General features: G+C 56.3%; 2 protein-coding genes across 2 annotated transcripts; one reads left to right on the top strand and one right to left on the bottom strand.

The window, feature by feature from the left end:
* Positions 1-266: 266 nt before the first annotated feature.
* Positions 267-6,386, bottom strand: DCLRE1B (DNA cross-link repair 1B). Its single transcript, XM_064399288.1, has 4 exons — positions 6,129-6,386; positions 5,867-6,011; positions 5,493-5,672; positions 267-5,406 (listed from the first exon to the last, which is right to left on the bottom strand). The coding sequence occupies exons 1-4, from the start codon at positions 6,315-6,317 to the stop codon at positions 4,565-4,567; spliced, it is 1,356 nt and encodes a 451-aa protein (XP_064255358.1). The 5' UTR covers positions 6,318-6,386; the 3' UTR covers positions 267-4,564.
* A 107-nt stretch (positions 6,387-6,493) lies between these two features.
* Positions 6,494-13,141, top strand: AP4B1 (adaptor related protein complex 4 subunit beta 1). Its single transcript, XM_064399287.1, has 10 exons — positions 6,494-6,754; positions 7,119-7,343; positions 7,424-7,554; positions 7,767-7,914; positions 8,052-8,548; positions 9,194-9,277; positions 10,153-10,256; positions 10,397-10,604; positions 11,074-11,358; positions 11,779-13,141. The coding sequence occupies exons 1-10, from the start codon at positions 6,642-6,644 to the stop codon at positions 12,252-12,254; spliced, it is 2,271 nt and encodes a 756-aa protein (XP_064255357.1). The 5' UTR covers positions 6,494-6,641; the 3' UTR covers positions 12,255-13,141.
* The last annotated feature ends 423 nt before the right edge of the window (positions 13,142-13,564 follow it).

Raw genomic sequence — 13,564 nt, 5'->3', positions numbered from 1 at the left:
CAGAGCCGGGACCGGGCCGGGACCCAGCGGGACAGGGCCAAGAACCGAGTGGGACCGGGGAACCCAACGGGACAGCACCGGGAACCGAGCGGGACAGGCCCTGAGCGGGTGTCCCTGACTGGAGATACTCCAGCCCCAGCGGACACAAGCCCGTGCCCTGTGCTCTGCACTGACCCCGCTGGCACGGGAGCTGGGCCGGCTCAGCGCTTCCAAGAAGGGGTTCAGGCCGGGCAGGTCACCATCACCCACTCAAGAACTCCACAGCGTTCCAATCCAGCTTTTCCCAAAGCCGTTGTTACAGAAATGTTTATTGGCTTTCTTGCAAAAGTTGACAGCATTTAAAAATAAACATTACACATAGTCTTACCAAAATTCAGGCTGAGAATAGGTTTATATTAGATATTGGGAAAAAACTCTTTATTCAGAGGGTGGTAAGGCCTTGGCACAGATTCACAGAAGCCGTGGCTGCCCCATTCCTGAAGCGGCCCAGGCTGGGCAGAGCTTGGTGGAATTTGGTGTAGTGCAAGTTGTCCCTGCCCACAGCAGGAACCTAACCCATTCTGTGACTCTGTGGAAACCTCAGAAACTCTGACAGCCTCCTGTTTACAGGAACAGCAGCACAAGTGTGAACCCCTCCAGCAAAACACTGTCCAGGGGCTCTGGACCCTGAGCCAGGGAGGACTCAGTCCTTGGCAGGGCTCTCTGCAGGCTCCCAGGGAACACGACCCTCACCTTGCCCAGCAGCTGCTCAGGAAGTGCCAGCCTGAGGCTCCTGGTCAAGGTCTGTCCCAAAGGTTTTATTGCACAACCCCTGGCTGCTTGTGCCTAGGCTGGGGTTGGGCCAAGGGCAAAGCCACCAGAAAAACTTCAGCACGGCAGTGGCTGTGGGAAAACATCCCAAACTCAGCAGAAGGAATCACAGACACACAGAACATTCACTGAAGCTCACCTGAAGGCAGCACCTCACATGATTATCAAAGGGACTCAGCCTTTTCAACATGTTCTAGTACCTTTTCAGAAAAAAGCACTAAGATTCTTAGGCTTTGGAGTAAGTCCAAAGTGACAACACACCGTACAGGTAATTATGTAAACTCATTTATTTTCTGGTGAAGGAAAGCTTTCACCATTGCAGGGGTTTTTTTAATCTAGGAGAGAAGCCCCTGTGCTGCAGGAACAGAGCAGCTCTGCAGCAGGGAAGGGAGAAGTTGTTGGGAGTGCTTTTGGCCTTGGAACTGGGGAAGCAGAGTCAGAAAGCCAACCCAGCAGCGCTCTGGGGTGTTCCCTGCCAGGTGACATTACACACTGGTCTCTGTGGAGCACAGGAGCAAGGCAAGTTTCACCTCAGCCTCTCAACAACAACCTAGAGAGCATTTTTTCCCTCTCCACAGCATCAACAGGGCACTCCTGCTTTCCTGCTGTTTGGAAAAGCTAGAGCCAACTGAGCTGTTCACAGTGCAGTGATTGACCCTGCCCAGGCAGCTCTGCTCCAGAACCTGCCCTCACACCATGCCACAATTTGATCACAGCTTGGTAAAACAGCACTGAAAACTTGCCAAAGGAAACTCGGCTTGTTCCTTGTTCCTCTGCAAGGCCTTGGCTGAGCAGTTTCTCCCCACTGGGGCTTGGTTCCCAACTGTGGAGCGGAGATAAGCAGCTGGAGCATGCTCTGTGTGTGTAGGTTTGGGAGGACTTTGCTCAGAGCACGTTCTGTTCCCTGCCAGGATAACTGAAGGCTCCAGGCATGCAGCCCTGAGATCCCCTGAGCTGCAGCTTCTCCTTGTCACAGCTTTGAGCAAAGCACACCTGTGGGCAGCAGGGCAGGTGAGCTGGGAGCAGCAGGCTCAGAGCCTGCTCCATGACACTCCAGCTGCTCCCCTGGCAGCCAGGAGAACAGGGAGAGCAGGGAGACAAGTGTGAGGGACAACAAGGCCTGAAAGAGCCGAGTACTTACTGCCAGGAGACTTCATGAAATCTTTTAGGTTGAAAATTAATTTAGATGACAGAATGCAACCATTAACCCAAGCACTGCCAGGTTCATACTAAACCCATCTTCAGGGGAAGCTGAAGGATGCCCAGCAGCCCCAACAGTCAGCAATTCCAATTTTCCCCACAAGGCCACATTTTATCTTCCAGCATTTTAGGATAGCACACAAAAGTAATATTTAAACACCTAACAGGGAAGAAATGTTTGGCACAAAAATGCCTTGTGCACCTGCTGTGCTGAGGCAAAGATCTCCAACAAACTGTTGGTCAAGTCTCTCCTGCTTCTATTGCCTTTTAAAGCCACAGAGATTTTAGGTTTCCTTGACTCAGCATGATGGATAATTCCCTCCTCAAGTGGCAGGAATTACCTTTTCAGCTCTAGGAAGTGAAGCCAGCATTTTATTCTGCAGCTTTAACTGAGCACACAGAAATGGGATGCAGATCCCCAGACTCTGAAGCCTGCAATGTTCACTTGTTTGTGCATGATTAAAGCCCAGATTTACCCCTGTAAAGAATTACCATTTACAGCTCCTTTTTGCCCAGAGGCTGACCAGGAGGTTCTCCACCTCATTGACTTTAATAAATAGATGATAAGAATGAAAGAGGAAAGGCTGGATGCCACAGAACATCAGATCTCCCAGGTCATTTGCAACATGCCCAAGTGGAGCAGTGACTCAGAAGGTGAGCATTCCTCCCAGCAGTGCAGAGGCTGTTCAAAGCAGGACCTGGAATTTGGGAGTTCTGGCAGTGCTTCACTCCCCTGCCTGTCAAATGAGTCACTTGAATTTCAATAATATTTAAATAACAGCCTGCATCTCCCAGGCAGCAGCAGCAGCCAGCACACTACAAGCACAGCACTGTCATTTCCATGTTACAAAACGTGCAGGTGTCTCCACTCACAGCCACCTGATGGAGCTGTGCAGTGGAGTTGGATTAGGAAACAATCCACCCAGAAAACTCCAAGCAGCAGGACACAGGGCCCACAGCAGGAGGCTCAAGCTGCCCTGTGTGCAGTTCACAGGACACTTGTGTCACTTCCAATGTCCCCGTGGCAGCTGGCAGGCAGAGCCAGGGACAGGCACTCCTTATGTAACAGGGACAGATGCTGCCATGCCTGGGAAAGCACAGGGCTGGGAGTCAGGATTCCTGCTTGCCAAACAAACAGCTTTCCAAACATCCCCACTCTGGCTGTCAGCGCTCTCACTGCTCCAGACAGCCCTGTTTGTGACTGCTGCATCCAGGGGCACCTCTGCTTTCCACAAAGCCTGGCTCTCCTCCAAGAGCCAACTTCCTTTTCTGTCTCAATTCAGGGAATTCAGCCCATCTACTGCCACTTAGAAAGGCCCTGTAGGACACTGTGTTCAGAAAACTCTGAAACACTTGGCCTAGGCAGTACCAAAAGGAGGATCAAGAGAGCTGAGGAACAAACTGGTTTGTTGCTCCAGGACAGTGTCCAGTGACCATTTGCACTCCAGCTGCCCAGTGACCATGTGAGGGGCCAGTTTGAAACATTTGCAGTGCTGTTTGCATGGTCAGCTGCAGTGGCTTTGTCACACTACAGACACTCCCCAGCTGTGCCAGGCCAGGGCTCTGCAGCTGATCCAGAGTGGGAAAGTGCCCAACCTCTAACTAACAGAGCTAGTTCTGCTGTTCACTCACAATCTTTGCAAACAATGCTGCTCAGACTAATCACTTACCACCACCACCAGATGTTTCATTATCTCTCATTCCATTTGCCACTGCAGGACAGAGCAGGCAGAATGGGAAGGCAGAACACTGGCAGCTCCCAGGAGTGCTTTGCACTCAAACAGAATTCACAGGTGCAAGAGACTGCAGAGAATTTAGTGAGCCACTCTGAAAAGCCTACAACTCAAGAACCCAGACAAAACTCCTACTTTTCCTAGCCACAAACCTGAAAAAGCACTACCAATTAGCACTGAGATGGCACTTTCAGGAGAGCAGGACAACATCCAGCTGCAGTAGGCTGGCTGGATGCAAAAGCTGGAAGTATTAGTAGATTAACAGATAGAAAACAGATTATTGGATTTCAAGGCACTTCATTTCCTAGAGTTCTTTAAGCAGCATTTTTAAAAAGCACCTCAATACAGAAGATTTGTAGTTCACTTTGGAATTAACCGTTCATAATCAGTGAGGTATCACAGACTTACAGAAAGGAGAATCTTTGAAGCTCTCAGATTCCCCCTTGCTCCCTTAATCACATTCCAGCCATTAATTACTCAGCTGCAGACAGCTCACACCCTCTGCAGCTCTGCTGGAATCAACCTCTCAGTGACTTTTCTAACAGGGGACAGGCAAGTCACTGCCAAAGGTGGACACAAGGCACACAGACAGTGGGACCACAGTGCCCAGCATAGTGTGGGGACACAGCAGACGTAGAGATAAAGAAATAAGTAAGTTTTCAAGTACAAACTGGCTCTAGTTTCCTCTTTGTCCTCTATAAAGAGGTAAAGAAAGTAGAGGCCCAGAGCTGAGCTCCTCTTTCCTAATGGGAAACCCAGCATGGAGGAGAATGAAACACTGCTACCTGCTGCACTTGCACCAGCAATGTCACACAATTTTTTCAGGGCGTGTCTTTCTTCTGAAGAAAGTCTTCTACCAGCTGATCAAACTTCTGTGAGGAAAACTGCTTTAGGACATGTAAGGGAGTGAGTAAATACTGCTCTGCAAGTCCAGTTGCATGGTGTTCATTGAAAACAAGTGCTGCTCCTGCTGCTCCCAGCTGTTCCTCACTCAGCTCTTCCTTGTCACCCCTGTGACAAGTGTGCCCTTCTTTTGAGCAGAGAGCTGGCTCACAGTAGTGCTGAGGAACCTTAACATCTGTAAACACTTCAGGTTTGTCAGTATTTTTCTCTGGGGAGTCATAAACAACCCCTCGGGGCACAGAACTCCCCAGGGCTCTTCTCCAGAGACTTGTGGGTTTCTGCCCCCTCCTTCGCCTTTGCTGCTGTCCAGCCTCTGGCACAGTCTTTGAGACTCTGAGGTCAGGAAGTACCTGGGGAGCAGAGCTCAGGTATTCCTGAAAGTAAACCTGGCACATGTCGTCCTTCACAATGGGAATGAGGGAGCAGGGCTTCAGCCACTTCACAAACTCCCGCAGCTCCTCAAAGGACGAGTGGTCCGAGTAGGGGACGAGGTGGATCTTGGGGTGGGTGACCTTCACGGGCCTGCCCGTGGGGATGATGGCGATGGTGGGGTGCCGCGCGTTCCAGGCCACCAGCGCGTCCCAGCGGATCTCGGCGACGTCCACGGCGCGGATCCAGCCCGCGCCCTCCTCGGCGGTGAACACGTCCGGCAGCTCCAGCAGCCGCAGCTGCTGCAGGCGCCAGGGGCTCACCACCACCCACGTGCTGAACTCCAGCGCCAGGTCCACCAGCAGCGCCTCCTTGCCCAGGGTGTACACACCTGCCGGGGCAGCAGCGGCTCAGGGACGGGGCAGGGGACACAAGGCCAGCTGAGGCCGTGCTGGCAGGAGGGAGGGCAGCACTCACCGATGACCACGTGGTGCTGCGGGTGGGCGCGGATGAGGCGGGCGGCCTGGCGGGTGGCCAGCGCCCGCGAGGGCAGGGCGCGCTCGGGGTGGCAGTGGGTGTTGTCCAGGTACAGGCGGTCGATGTGGCGGCCCCTGAGCGCCGGCTCGCCCTGCATGGCGCTCGTGTAGCGGAAATCTCCTGCAAGGACAGGGGTGGCAGGGCAGGGTCCACACAGGGTGCTGAGCTCCCCTCAAGGAGGGCATTTCAGAACCATCTGGTCACAAGTCTGTGCCATGTGCTCTGGGAACCCTGCTTGAGGAAGGGGACCCACTGCAGTCCCTTCCAACCTAACCCATTTTGCGATTCTGCGATTGAGGGAACCTGCCCTGTACCTGTGTAGAGGATGGTGCCGAAGGCGCCCTCAAAGAGGAACATAACGGAGCCAGGACAGTGGTTGGAGTCGATCAGCGTCACCGTCACCTCACCCACGACATGGCTCTGCCCCACCTCCAGCGGCCGGATCCAGCACTTCGCCACCTGCAGGGGCCGAGGCGTGAGGGCAGGGCAGATGACAAGGGTTGGGACAGACACGTGGGGATGCGACAGGTGAGGATGCCCAGGCGGTGAGGGCAGAGGCGGGCGGGACACACCTACCTGCAGGCGGTGGTGCAGGAGGCGGGCGGTGAGCGGGGAGCAGTACAGCGGGCGGCTCCAGGTACTGGACAGCCCCACCGTGTGATCCGAGTGCATGTGGGACAGGAAGAAGAGGCGGGCGCCGGCCGCCTTCCGCAGGCTCCAGAAGTCCACGGCGATGGGGGTCCCGGCCAGCACCGTCCCACTCATGGCGGGCGGGCGCCCGGGACCCCGCTCCCCTCACGCCGCTTTTGGCGGGAAGCGCCGCGCACGCGCGGGCGGCGCGGGGCGGGGCGGCGTGACGTCTGCCGGACGTGGGCGGGGCGGCGGGGCGGCACCGGGACCGGCACCGGGATCTGGGAACGGGACCGGAACCGGGACCTGGATCGGGATCTGGATCTGGACCTGGACCTGGGAACGGGACCGGGACCTGGATCTGGACCTGGGAACGGGACTGGGATCGGGATCTGGACCGGGACCGGGACTCGTAGCAGCACCGGCAGCGTCGCTTAGGAGCGGCACCGGCGCGGGGCCATGCCGTACCTGGGCGGCGAGGAGGCGCAGCGGGAGCTGCGGCGGGCGCTGTCCAACCCGCACGTGCAGGCGGACCCGGCGCGGTACCGCGGCGCCGTGCTGCGCGTCATCCGGTACGCCGGGCGGGCCGGGGTGGGGCGCGGTGCCCGGTGCCGGTGCCCGGTGCCCGGTACCCTGTGCGCAGTGCCCGGTGCCGGTGCGCGGTGCCCGGTGCGCGGTGCCCGGTGCGCGGTGCCCGGTGCGCGGTGCGCAGTGCCCGGTGCCGGTACCCGGTGCCCGGTGCGCGGTGCCCGGTGCGCGGTGCTCTGTGCGCGGTGCCCTGTGCGCAGCGCCCGGTGCGCGGTGCCCGGTACCCTGTGCCCAGTGCCCGGTGCCGGTGCGCGGTGCCCGGTGCCGGTGCCCGGTGCGCGGTGCCCGGTGCGCGGTGCCCGGTGCCGGTGCCCAGCCCGCGCTGACCCCCGTGCCCGCCCCGCGCAGGCTGATGGCGCAGGGCGCCGACGTGTCGGGGCTGTTCCCGGAGATGGTGAAGGCGGGCGCGGTGCCGGACGTGGTGCAGAAGAAGCTGGTGTCGTTCTACGTGCGCGCCCAGGCGCCGCGGCAGCCGCAGCTGGCGCTGCTCGCCGTCAACTCCCTGCGCAAGGACTGCGCGCACCCCAGCCCGGCCGTGCGCGGGCTCGCCCTGCGCACCATGTGCGGCCTCAGGTGCGCTGGGCATCGACCGGGCACCGCGGCTGTCCCCCCCGGCCGCCGTGCCCCGCTGACGGCCGGCTGCCCTCCCGCAGGATGCCCGGGATCCAGGAGTACCTGCAGCAGCCGCTGGTGAGCGGGCTGCGGGACAAGGCGTCCTACGTGCGCAGGGCGGCCGTGCTGGGCTGTGCCAAGATGGTGAAGCTGCAGGGGGACTGCGAAGTGGGTGAGTGGCTGGTGGCCGTGGGGCTGGGGACACGCAGGTGCTGTGTTGGTGATGCATCTTCAGCCCCCAGGGGTGTCCTGGGGTCCCTGTGCTGCCCCTGCTGTTGTGGCTGCGGGGGAGAAGGAGAGGGAAAGAGGAGGGTAATTAATGACAGACGGGGATAATTGCGGTGTGCCAGCAGATCCCGATGGCAGGGGCTCTGTGCTTTGCAGACGGTGCTCTGGTGAATGAGCTGTACAGTTTGCTTCGGGACCAGGACCCCATCGTGGTCGTCAACTGTCTGAGGGCCTTGGAAGAGATCTTGAAGAAGGAGGGAGGTGTTGTCATCAACAAACCCATTGCCCATCACCTCCTCAACAGGTTTGCTTTCTTTGGCACTGAGGTGGCGCTGGAAGCTTCTCCCGTTCTCTATGCAGAGGGGCAGTTCCTGGGGGACAAAACCTTCTCTGCACAGGTGTTCCTGCCCCCCTGAGCCGTGCCCCCTGTGCCCCTGGCAGGATGCCTGACCTGGACCAGTGGGGGCAGAGCGAGGTGCTCGCCTTCCTGCTGCGCTACCAGCCCCGCAGCGAGGACGAGCTCTTCGACATCCTCAACCTGCTCGACGGCTACCTCAAGAGCAGCAGCCCCAGCGTCGTGATGGCAGCCACCAAGCTGTTCCTGGTGCTGGCCAGGGAGTACCCAGATGTGCAGGCAGATGTGCTGGGGCGGGTGAAGGGCCCGCTGCTGTCTGCCTGCACCTCGGAGAGCCGGGAGCTCTGCTTCACCGCGCTCTGCCACGTGCGCCAGATCCTCAGGAGCCTGCCCGGCCACTTCAGCAGCCACTACAAAAAGTTCTTCTGCTCCTACTCGGAGCCCCACTACATCAAATGCCAGAAGATGGAGGTGCTGTGTGAGCTGGTGAACGATGAGAACGTGCAGCAGGTGCTGGAGGAGCTGCAGGGTTACTGCACCGACGTGTCGGCGGAGCTGGCGCAGGGAGCGATCTTTGCCATAGGTGAGGGCTGTGCCTCGGCTTGGCTGCAGCCCTGCACCTTTCAGGGGGGCTGCTCTCTGCTGAGGGGTGCCTGGGCAAGCAGCAATCACTGCTCTGCGCTGCAGCAGCACGGACACCAGCCTGCCCAGGAGTGGTTTGTGCCAGGGTGTTTCTGTTTCAGGAGTCCTGGCGCTGAGCTGCTTCAGGTTGTGCAGAAAGTCCTTGAATCTTGTGCTGTGAGGAGATGCTCTAGAGAAAATGTGTCATTTCAGCTTGTTAATGAGCCTAACAGCATTCAGTGAAGCTGTGCTGGGGGTGGAGGAGCTCTAATACCTGCTTGTCCTTTGAGTTGAGAGTTGAGGTGATAGCTTTGGTTTTGTGAGCTTTAAAAATAGGTGAACTATTACAGTGTTCATAAGGAGAAAGTTTGGGATGATAAAATGCTTTTTTTTAATGTATTACATTTAAGGAAAGTTCAGAAATAAAAAAGAACAGGTGCCTGGTGTGGAGAACAAGCTCATTTGGCCACACTTTCAGCAATATAGTCAGAAAGGAAAGGAGGGAGACTGTTCCTTTAAAGAGAGTTTGTGATGGGTAGCTGGGTTCATGATTCCTGTGTCACTCTGATAGAAGGTTGATTTTTATGTCTTTTTGGCATCCTTGCAGCCAATATTGCCAGGACATACACGGAGCAGTGTGTGGGGATCCTGACAGAGCTTCTGGGGCTTCAGCAGGAGCACATCACCTCAGGTAACCATTGCTGCTGCTTTATGCTCCCAGGAGGTGCCTTTGCTGGAGCTCCTGATCCCAAACTCAAAGGCTCTTGGCTTTCAGTTTAATTGGCACTTTCAGTGGAAGTTTTCCAGGTGGGTTGAGGGGTGTGAGGTGTGTTCCTCCTCTGTGGGAAAGGGGAAGATGGTTGTAGCTGTGTTCATGCTTCTTTCTGGCTGCCACCTGCTGACTCAGGGAGTGAGGGGCTCAGCAGAGACATTTTACTGTCTGTGTGAGAGCCAGGATGATTAATAGACCTTTTAGATCTCTGTGATTTCTGTTCCTCACATAATAGTCTGATTCAGTTGTGCCCAAGCTTCCTTTTTTCTCTTCTGCCCTCAGATCCGCCTTCACGTCGCTGCTGTTCCTGCTGTTCTCTTTTAACTGGTCTTGCTCTCAGATTTGAAAACCACACACTTGCACTCAGCTGCTGAATTCCATCTCAGGAGCTGTTTTTGTGTCTGAGCAGGCAGCAAAACCTTTCAAGTTTTGACCTAAAGTTCACGAGCCTCATTTTGAATCGGGGTCAGCTTTAATTTGTCATTCTAACCTCGTGTGTCTGAAGCATCATGAGTCAGAGGCTTTTTAAAAGCTGGCAGGGGCCAGGAGAGAGGCTGCTCTCCAGCAGAGGAACAATGTGAAGTCTCAGTGCTCTATTTTAGACCTGCTGCAGCTTTGCTCTGACAAATGCAGTGTCATGGGATTGGGAAGGAGGATGCCTCAAATCACAGTCTCAGGCAGGGCTGGCTGAGATCTGCAAAGCCCCTTGAGTGGGGGGGTTTGAAATGATTTTTTCTTTTCCCTGGTGGTTGTTATGACCCTTGGGGGATGCTGGTAACTCCTTTTCCTTGCAGCTGTGGTCCGTGCTTTCCGGGACCTGGCCTGGCTGTGTCCCCAGTGCACAGATGCCGTGTGCCAGGCCCTGCCTGGCTGTGAGGACACCGTCCAGGACAGCGAGGTGAGGGGGAGGGTGGACAACAACTGTCCATCTTCCCTTTGCCTTGGGACTGGGGGCAAAAATCAGAAGTGCTCAGATTTGTTCTCCCAACAAACGCGGCACACAGCAGCTGTTTGCTGGTGTTCCTGTGCTTCCCTCAGGGCAAACAAGCGCTGATCTGGCTCCTGGGCACCCATGGGGAGAAGATCCCGAACGCTCCCTACGTCTTGGAGGACTTTGTGGAGAATGTGAGGTCGGAGTCGCTGGCAGCAGTGAAGATGGAGCTGCTGACGGCGCTGCTGCGGCTCTTCCTGGCGCGGCCCGCCGAGTGCCAGGACACGCTGGGCAGGCTGCTCTACTACTGCATTGGTGGGTTCCCTGTGTCCCCACAGCTCCAGGGACCTGGCAGGGCTGTGGCCTCAAGCTGTGTCAGTGTCCAGGCTGGTTCCAGGTGGCTCCATGCCTTGGGCTGCTGCCTGGTCTCTGGTGCACTGAGTGTGGAGTCATGGCATCAGAGTGGAAGGGACCTTAAAGATCATCCAGTTCCACCCCCTGTCCTGAGCAGGGACACCTTCCCTGTCCAGGCTGACCCTTCAGGGATCCAGCTGCTCTGGGCACCCAGTGCCAGGGCCTGCCCACCCTCACAGGGAAGGATTCCTTCCCAATATCCCATCTAACCCTGCCTTCTGTCAGTTTAAAACCATTCCCCCTTGTCCTTTGGCTGTCTGCCTGCAATCAGGCTTGCACTGTATCCCTGAAAGGTTTTAATAATTTAGTGTGAGTGCTGTGGGGCAGTGAGGCTGATGGGATTCTCCATGGTTGCTGTCTGTGCTTGCAGAGGAGGAGCAGGACATGGCCGTGCGGGACCGTGGGCTGTTCTACTACCGCCTGCTGCAGTCTGGCGTGGAGGAAGTGAAGAGGGTCCTGTGCAGCCCCAAGTCCGACCCCTCCCTGGGGCTCCTGGGGGACCAGAGCAAGCAGCCTGTCAATGCCTGGGCTCTGGAGTTCAACACTCTGGCCACAGTTTATGGCAGAGAGCGCTGGGCGCTCGCCACCGCTCAGCAGCCTGTGGAACCCTCCTGCTCCTGCTCCCCTGGGGCTGACTGCAGGGGCAGAGACACAGGTAACCCTGCCTCACCTTCCTCTGGGAGCCATTCCCCATTCCCCATTCAGCCATTCTCCATTCAGCAGAACGCAGAATCCCAGAGTGGTTTGGCTTGGAGGGAGCCTTGAAATTCCTCTCGTTCCACCCCCTGCCATGGGCAGGGATCTTCCCCTGTGCCAGGGGCTGCCAGCCCTGTCCAGCCTGGCCCTGGGCACTGCCAGGGATCCAGGGGCACCCACAGCTGCTCTGGGCAGGCTGTTCTCCCGTGGGTTTGTTGGGAAGAAGGTCAGAGTGCTTTGGGGATCTGGTGTGCAGTGTGGGGCTGGTCACTCACTAGTGCTGCTGGTGGCCCTGGGACTGCAGCCTTCCTCTGCTCCATCAAATGGGCTCTGAGGAGCTGGGAGCTGCATCTCAGAAGTCTTTGTGCTTGCATTCCAGAATCCCTGGTTTCTGGAGGGGATAAGGAAGTCCTCGAGGTTCATCCTGACACTCCAGTGTCTGAAGAGAATAAAGAACTCCTCCAGGCTCATCCAGATGCAGGCAGCCTAAGCTTGATTCCTGATGTTCCCCTGACTGCAGAAGAGTTTGAGAAGACCTGGCTGAGCCTGGACACGAGCTGCCAGCTCTGTGTGCCCTGGTGTGGGGCTGTCCATGCAGACACCCTCCAGACAGCCCTTCGTGTCGTGCACATCCACACCATCGCCATGAGCAGAGCTGGAGCCCAGCCCTGGAAAGCTTATCTGAGTGCCCAGGATGGCTCGGGCTGCCTCTTCCTCACAGAGCTCCTGCTCCAGGCAGCGCATTCAGAGCTGCAGGTCTCGGTGAAGCAAAATGAAGCAAAGCCAGAGGCACTGCAATCCTTCACGTCAGCCTTGAGGACAGTCCTGGAGGCTGTGGCTGGACTGGAGTCCTGACTGGTCCCTGCTCCCAGCAGGATGCATGCTCAGGGCACAGGAAAAGCTGATTTTTCTGGCTCCTTTTGCCATACCCAGTGCTGGTTTGGTAGTTTTAAGCTGCAGAGTTTCCAGCTTACCTGGAAAGCCTGGGTGGTGTGGGGAGCAGGGCAGGGTGAAGGGGCTGCCCTCCCCCTGGCTGGGGAAAGGACAGGGTCACTCTGTGTGAGTCACAGCACTGGTGGCATCCGTGCTGGGTGTCATGAGGCACCAACATCACCGCTGGAACCAGAGCTGAGCAGAATCCAGGGGTGTGTTTTGGAGAGTTTTTTTGGTTTTTTGGTGGGTTTTTTTTTTTTTTTTTTTTTTGAGAATTATAAATAATTAAAAAAAAAAAAACGAACTGTACACCAAAGGCACCAGGACTCTGCCACTTACCTCACATGAAGAGAAACAGTGCAGCAAGCAGAGAATCTTTATTCTTGGCTCCCTTTAGATTTGTTTCAATTTGCTGTCTGATTTCAGTAGAGGCTTTGCCTGGGGGTGAGCAGAGCTCTGCTGTGCCAGAGGAGGGCAGGCAGGGGACATCCTGCTGGCTGGAACCGTGTGGGTTTTTAACTGAAATGTGTTACTGAGGTGAGAATTGCCCTCTCTGAAGCTCCCGCAGCTCCTTGATGGAGGGTGAGGTACACAGTGAGATTGATCTAACAGGGACTTAGGGTACTCTGTGAGGAGCACAAGCTTCTTTTAGCCCTCTTCTTTCCGATTTCTTGTAAATTTTGGTTTCTTTGACTGACTTGATTGTACCCTCAAATGGCACTGTGCCTTCCATGCACTGCACTGAAACCCTGTCACTGTTACACAGACTTCTGCCTTTCCTAATAAAAGTGTGAATCATTCTTGGCTGATTTCTGGAGTTTCTTGTTCCTTCAACCCTCAGGGCTGTGGATGGAGTGATCTGTGGATCAGGGCAGCTCTGCAGCCCAGCTCTGTGCCCAGCAGAGCATTTCTCTGACCTTCCTTGCAGCAAAGCTTTAAGGAGCAATTGGGCAATAATTAATCTCAGTCTCAAATGCCAAATTACTGTGAAGGGTGAGCTGCAGGTGCTCTCCAAGGCAGATCAGCAGTCAGCTGTGGCAGGGCTCCTGTTGACAGTTCCCACAGTTGTGTTGTGCTCCTGCCCTCGGGGAGAGCTGATGTGGAAAACAGACTGCAACTTCCATCCCTGGAGAGTGTCCAAGGCCAGCTTGGATGGGGTTTGGAGCAAGTGGAAGGTGTCCCTGCCCATTGAGATGAGCTTTAAGGTCCCTTCCAACCCAAACCATTCTGGG

Source organism: Passer domesticus, chromosome 25 (genome assembly GCF_036417665.1).
Source record: "Passer domesticus isolate bPasDom1 chromosome 25, bPasDom1.hap1, whole genome shotgun sequence".
NCBI classification, from domain to species: domain Eukaryota; kingdom Metazoa; phylum Chordata; class Aves; order Passeriformes; family Passeridae; genus Passer; species Passer domesticus.
The sequence above is the reverse complement of the archived record's forward strand: the minus strand, read 5'-3'. Positions and strand labels throughout refer to the sequence as shown.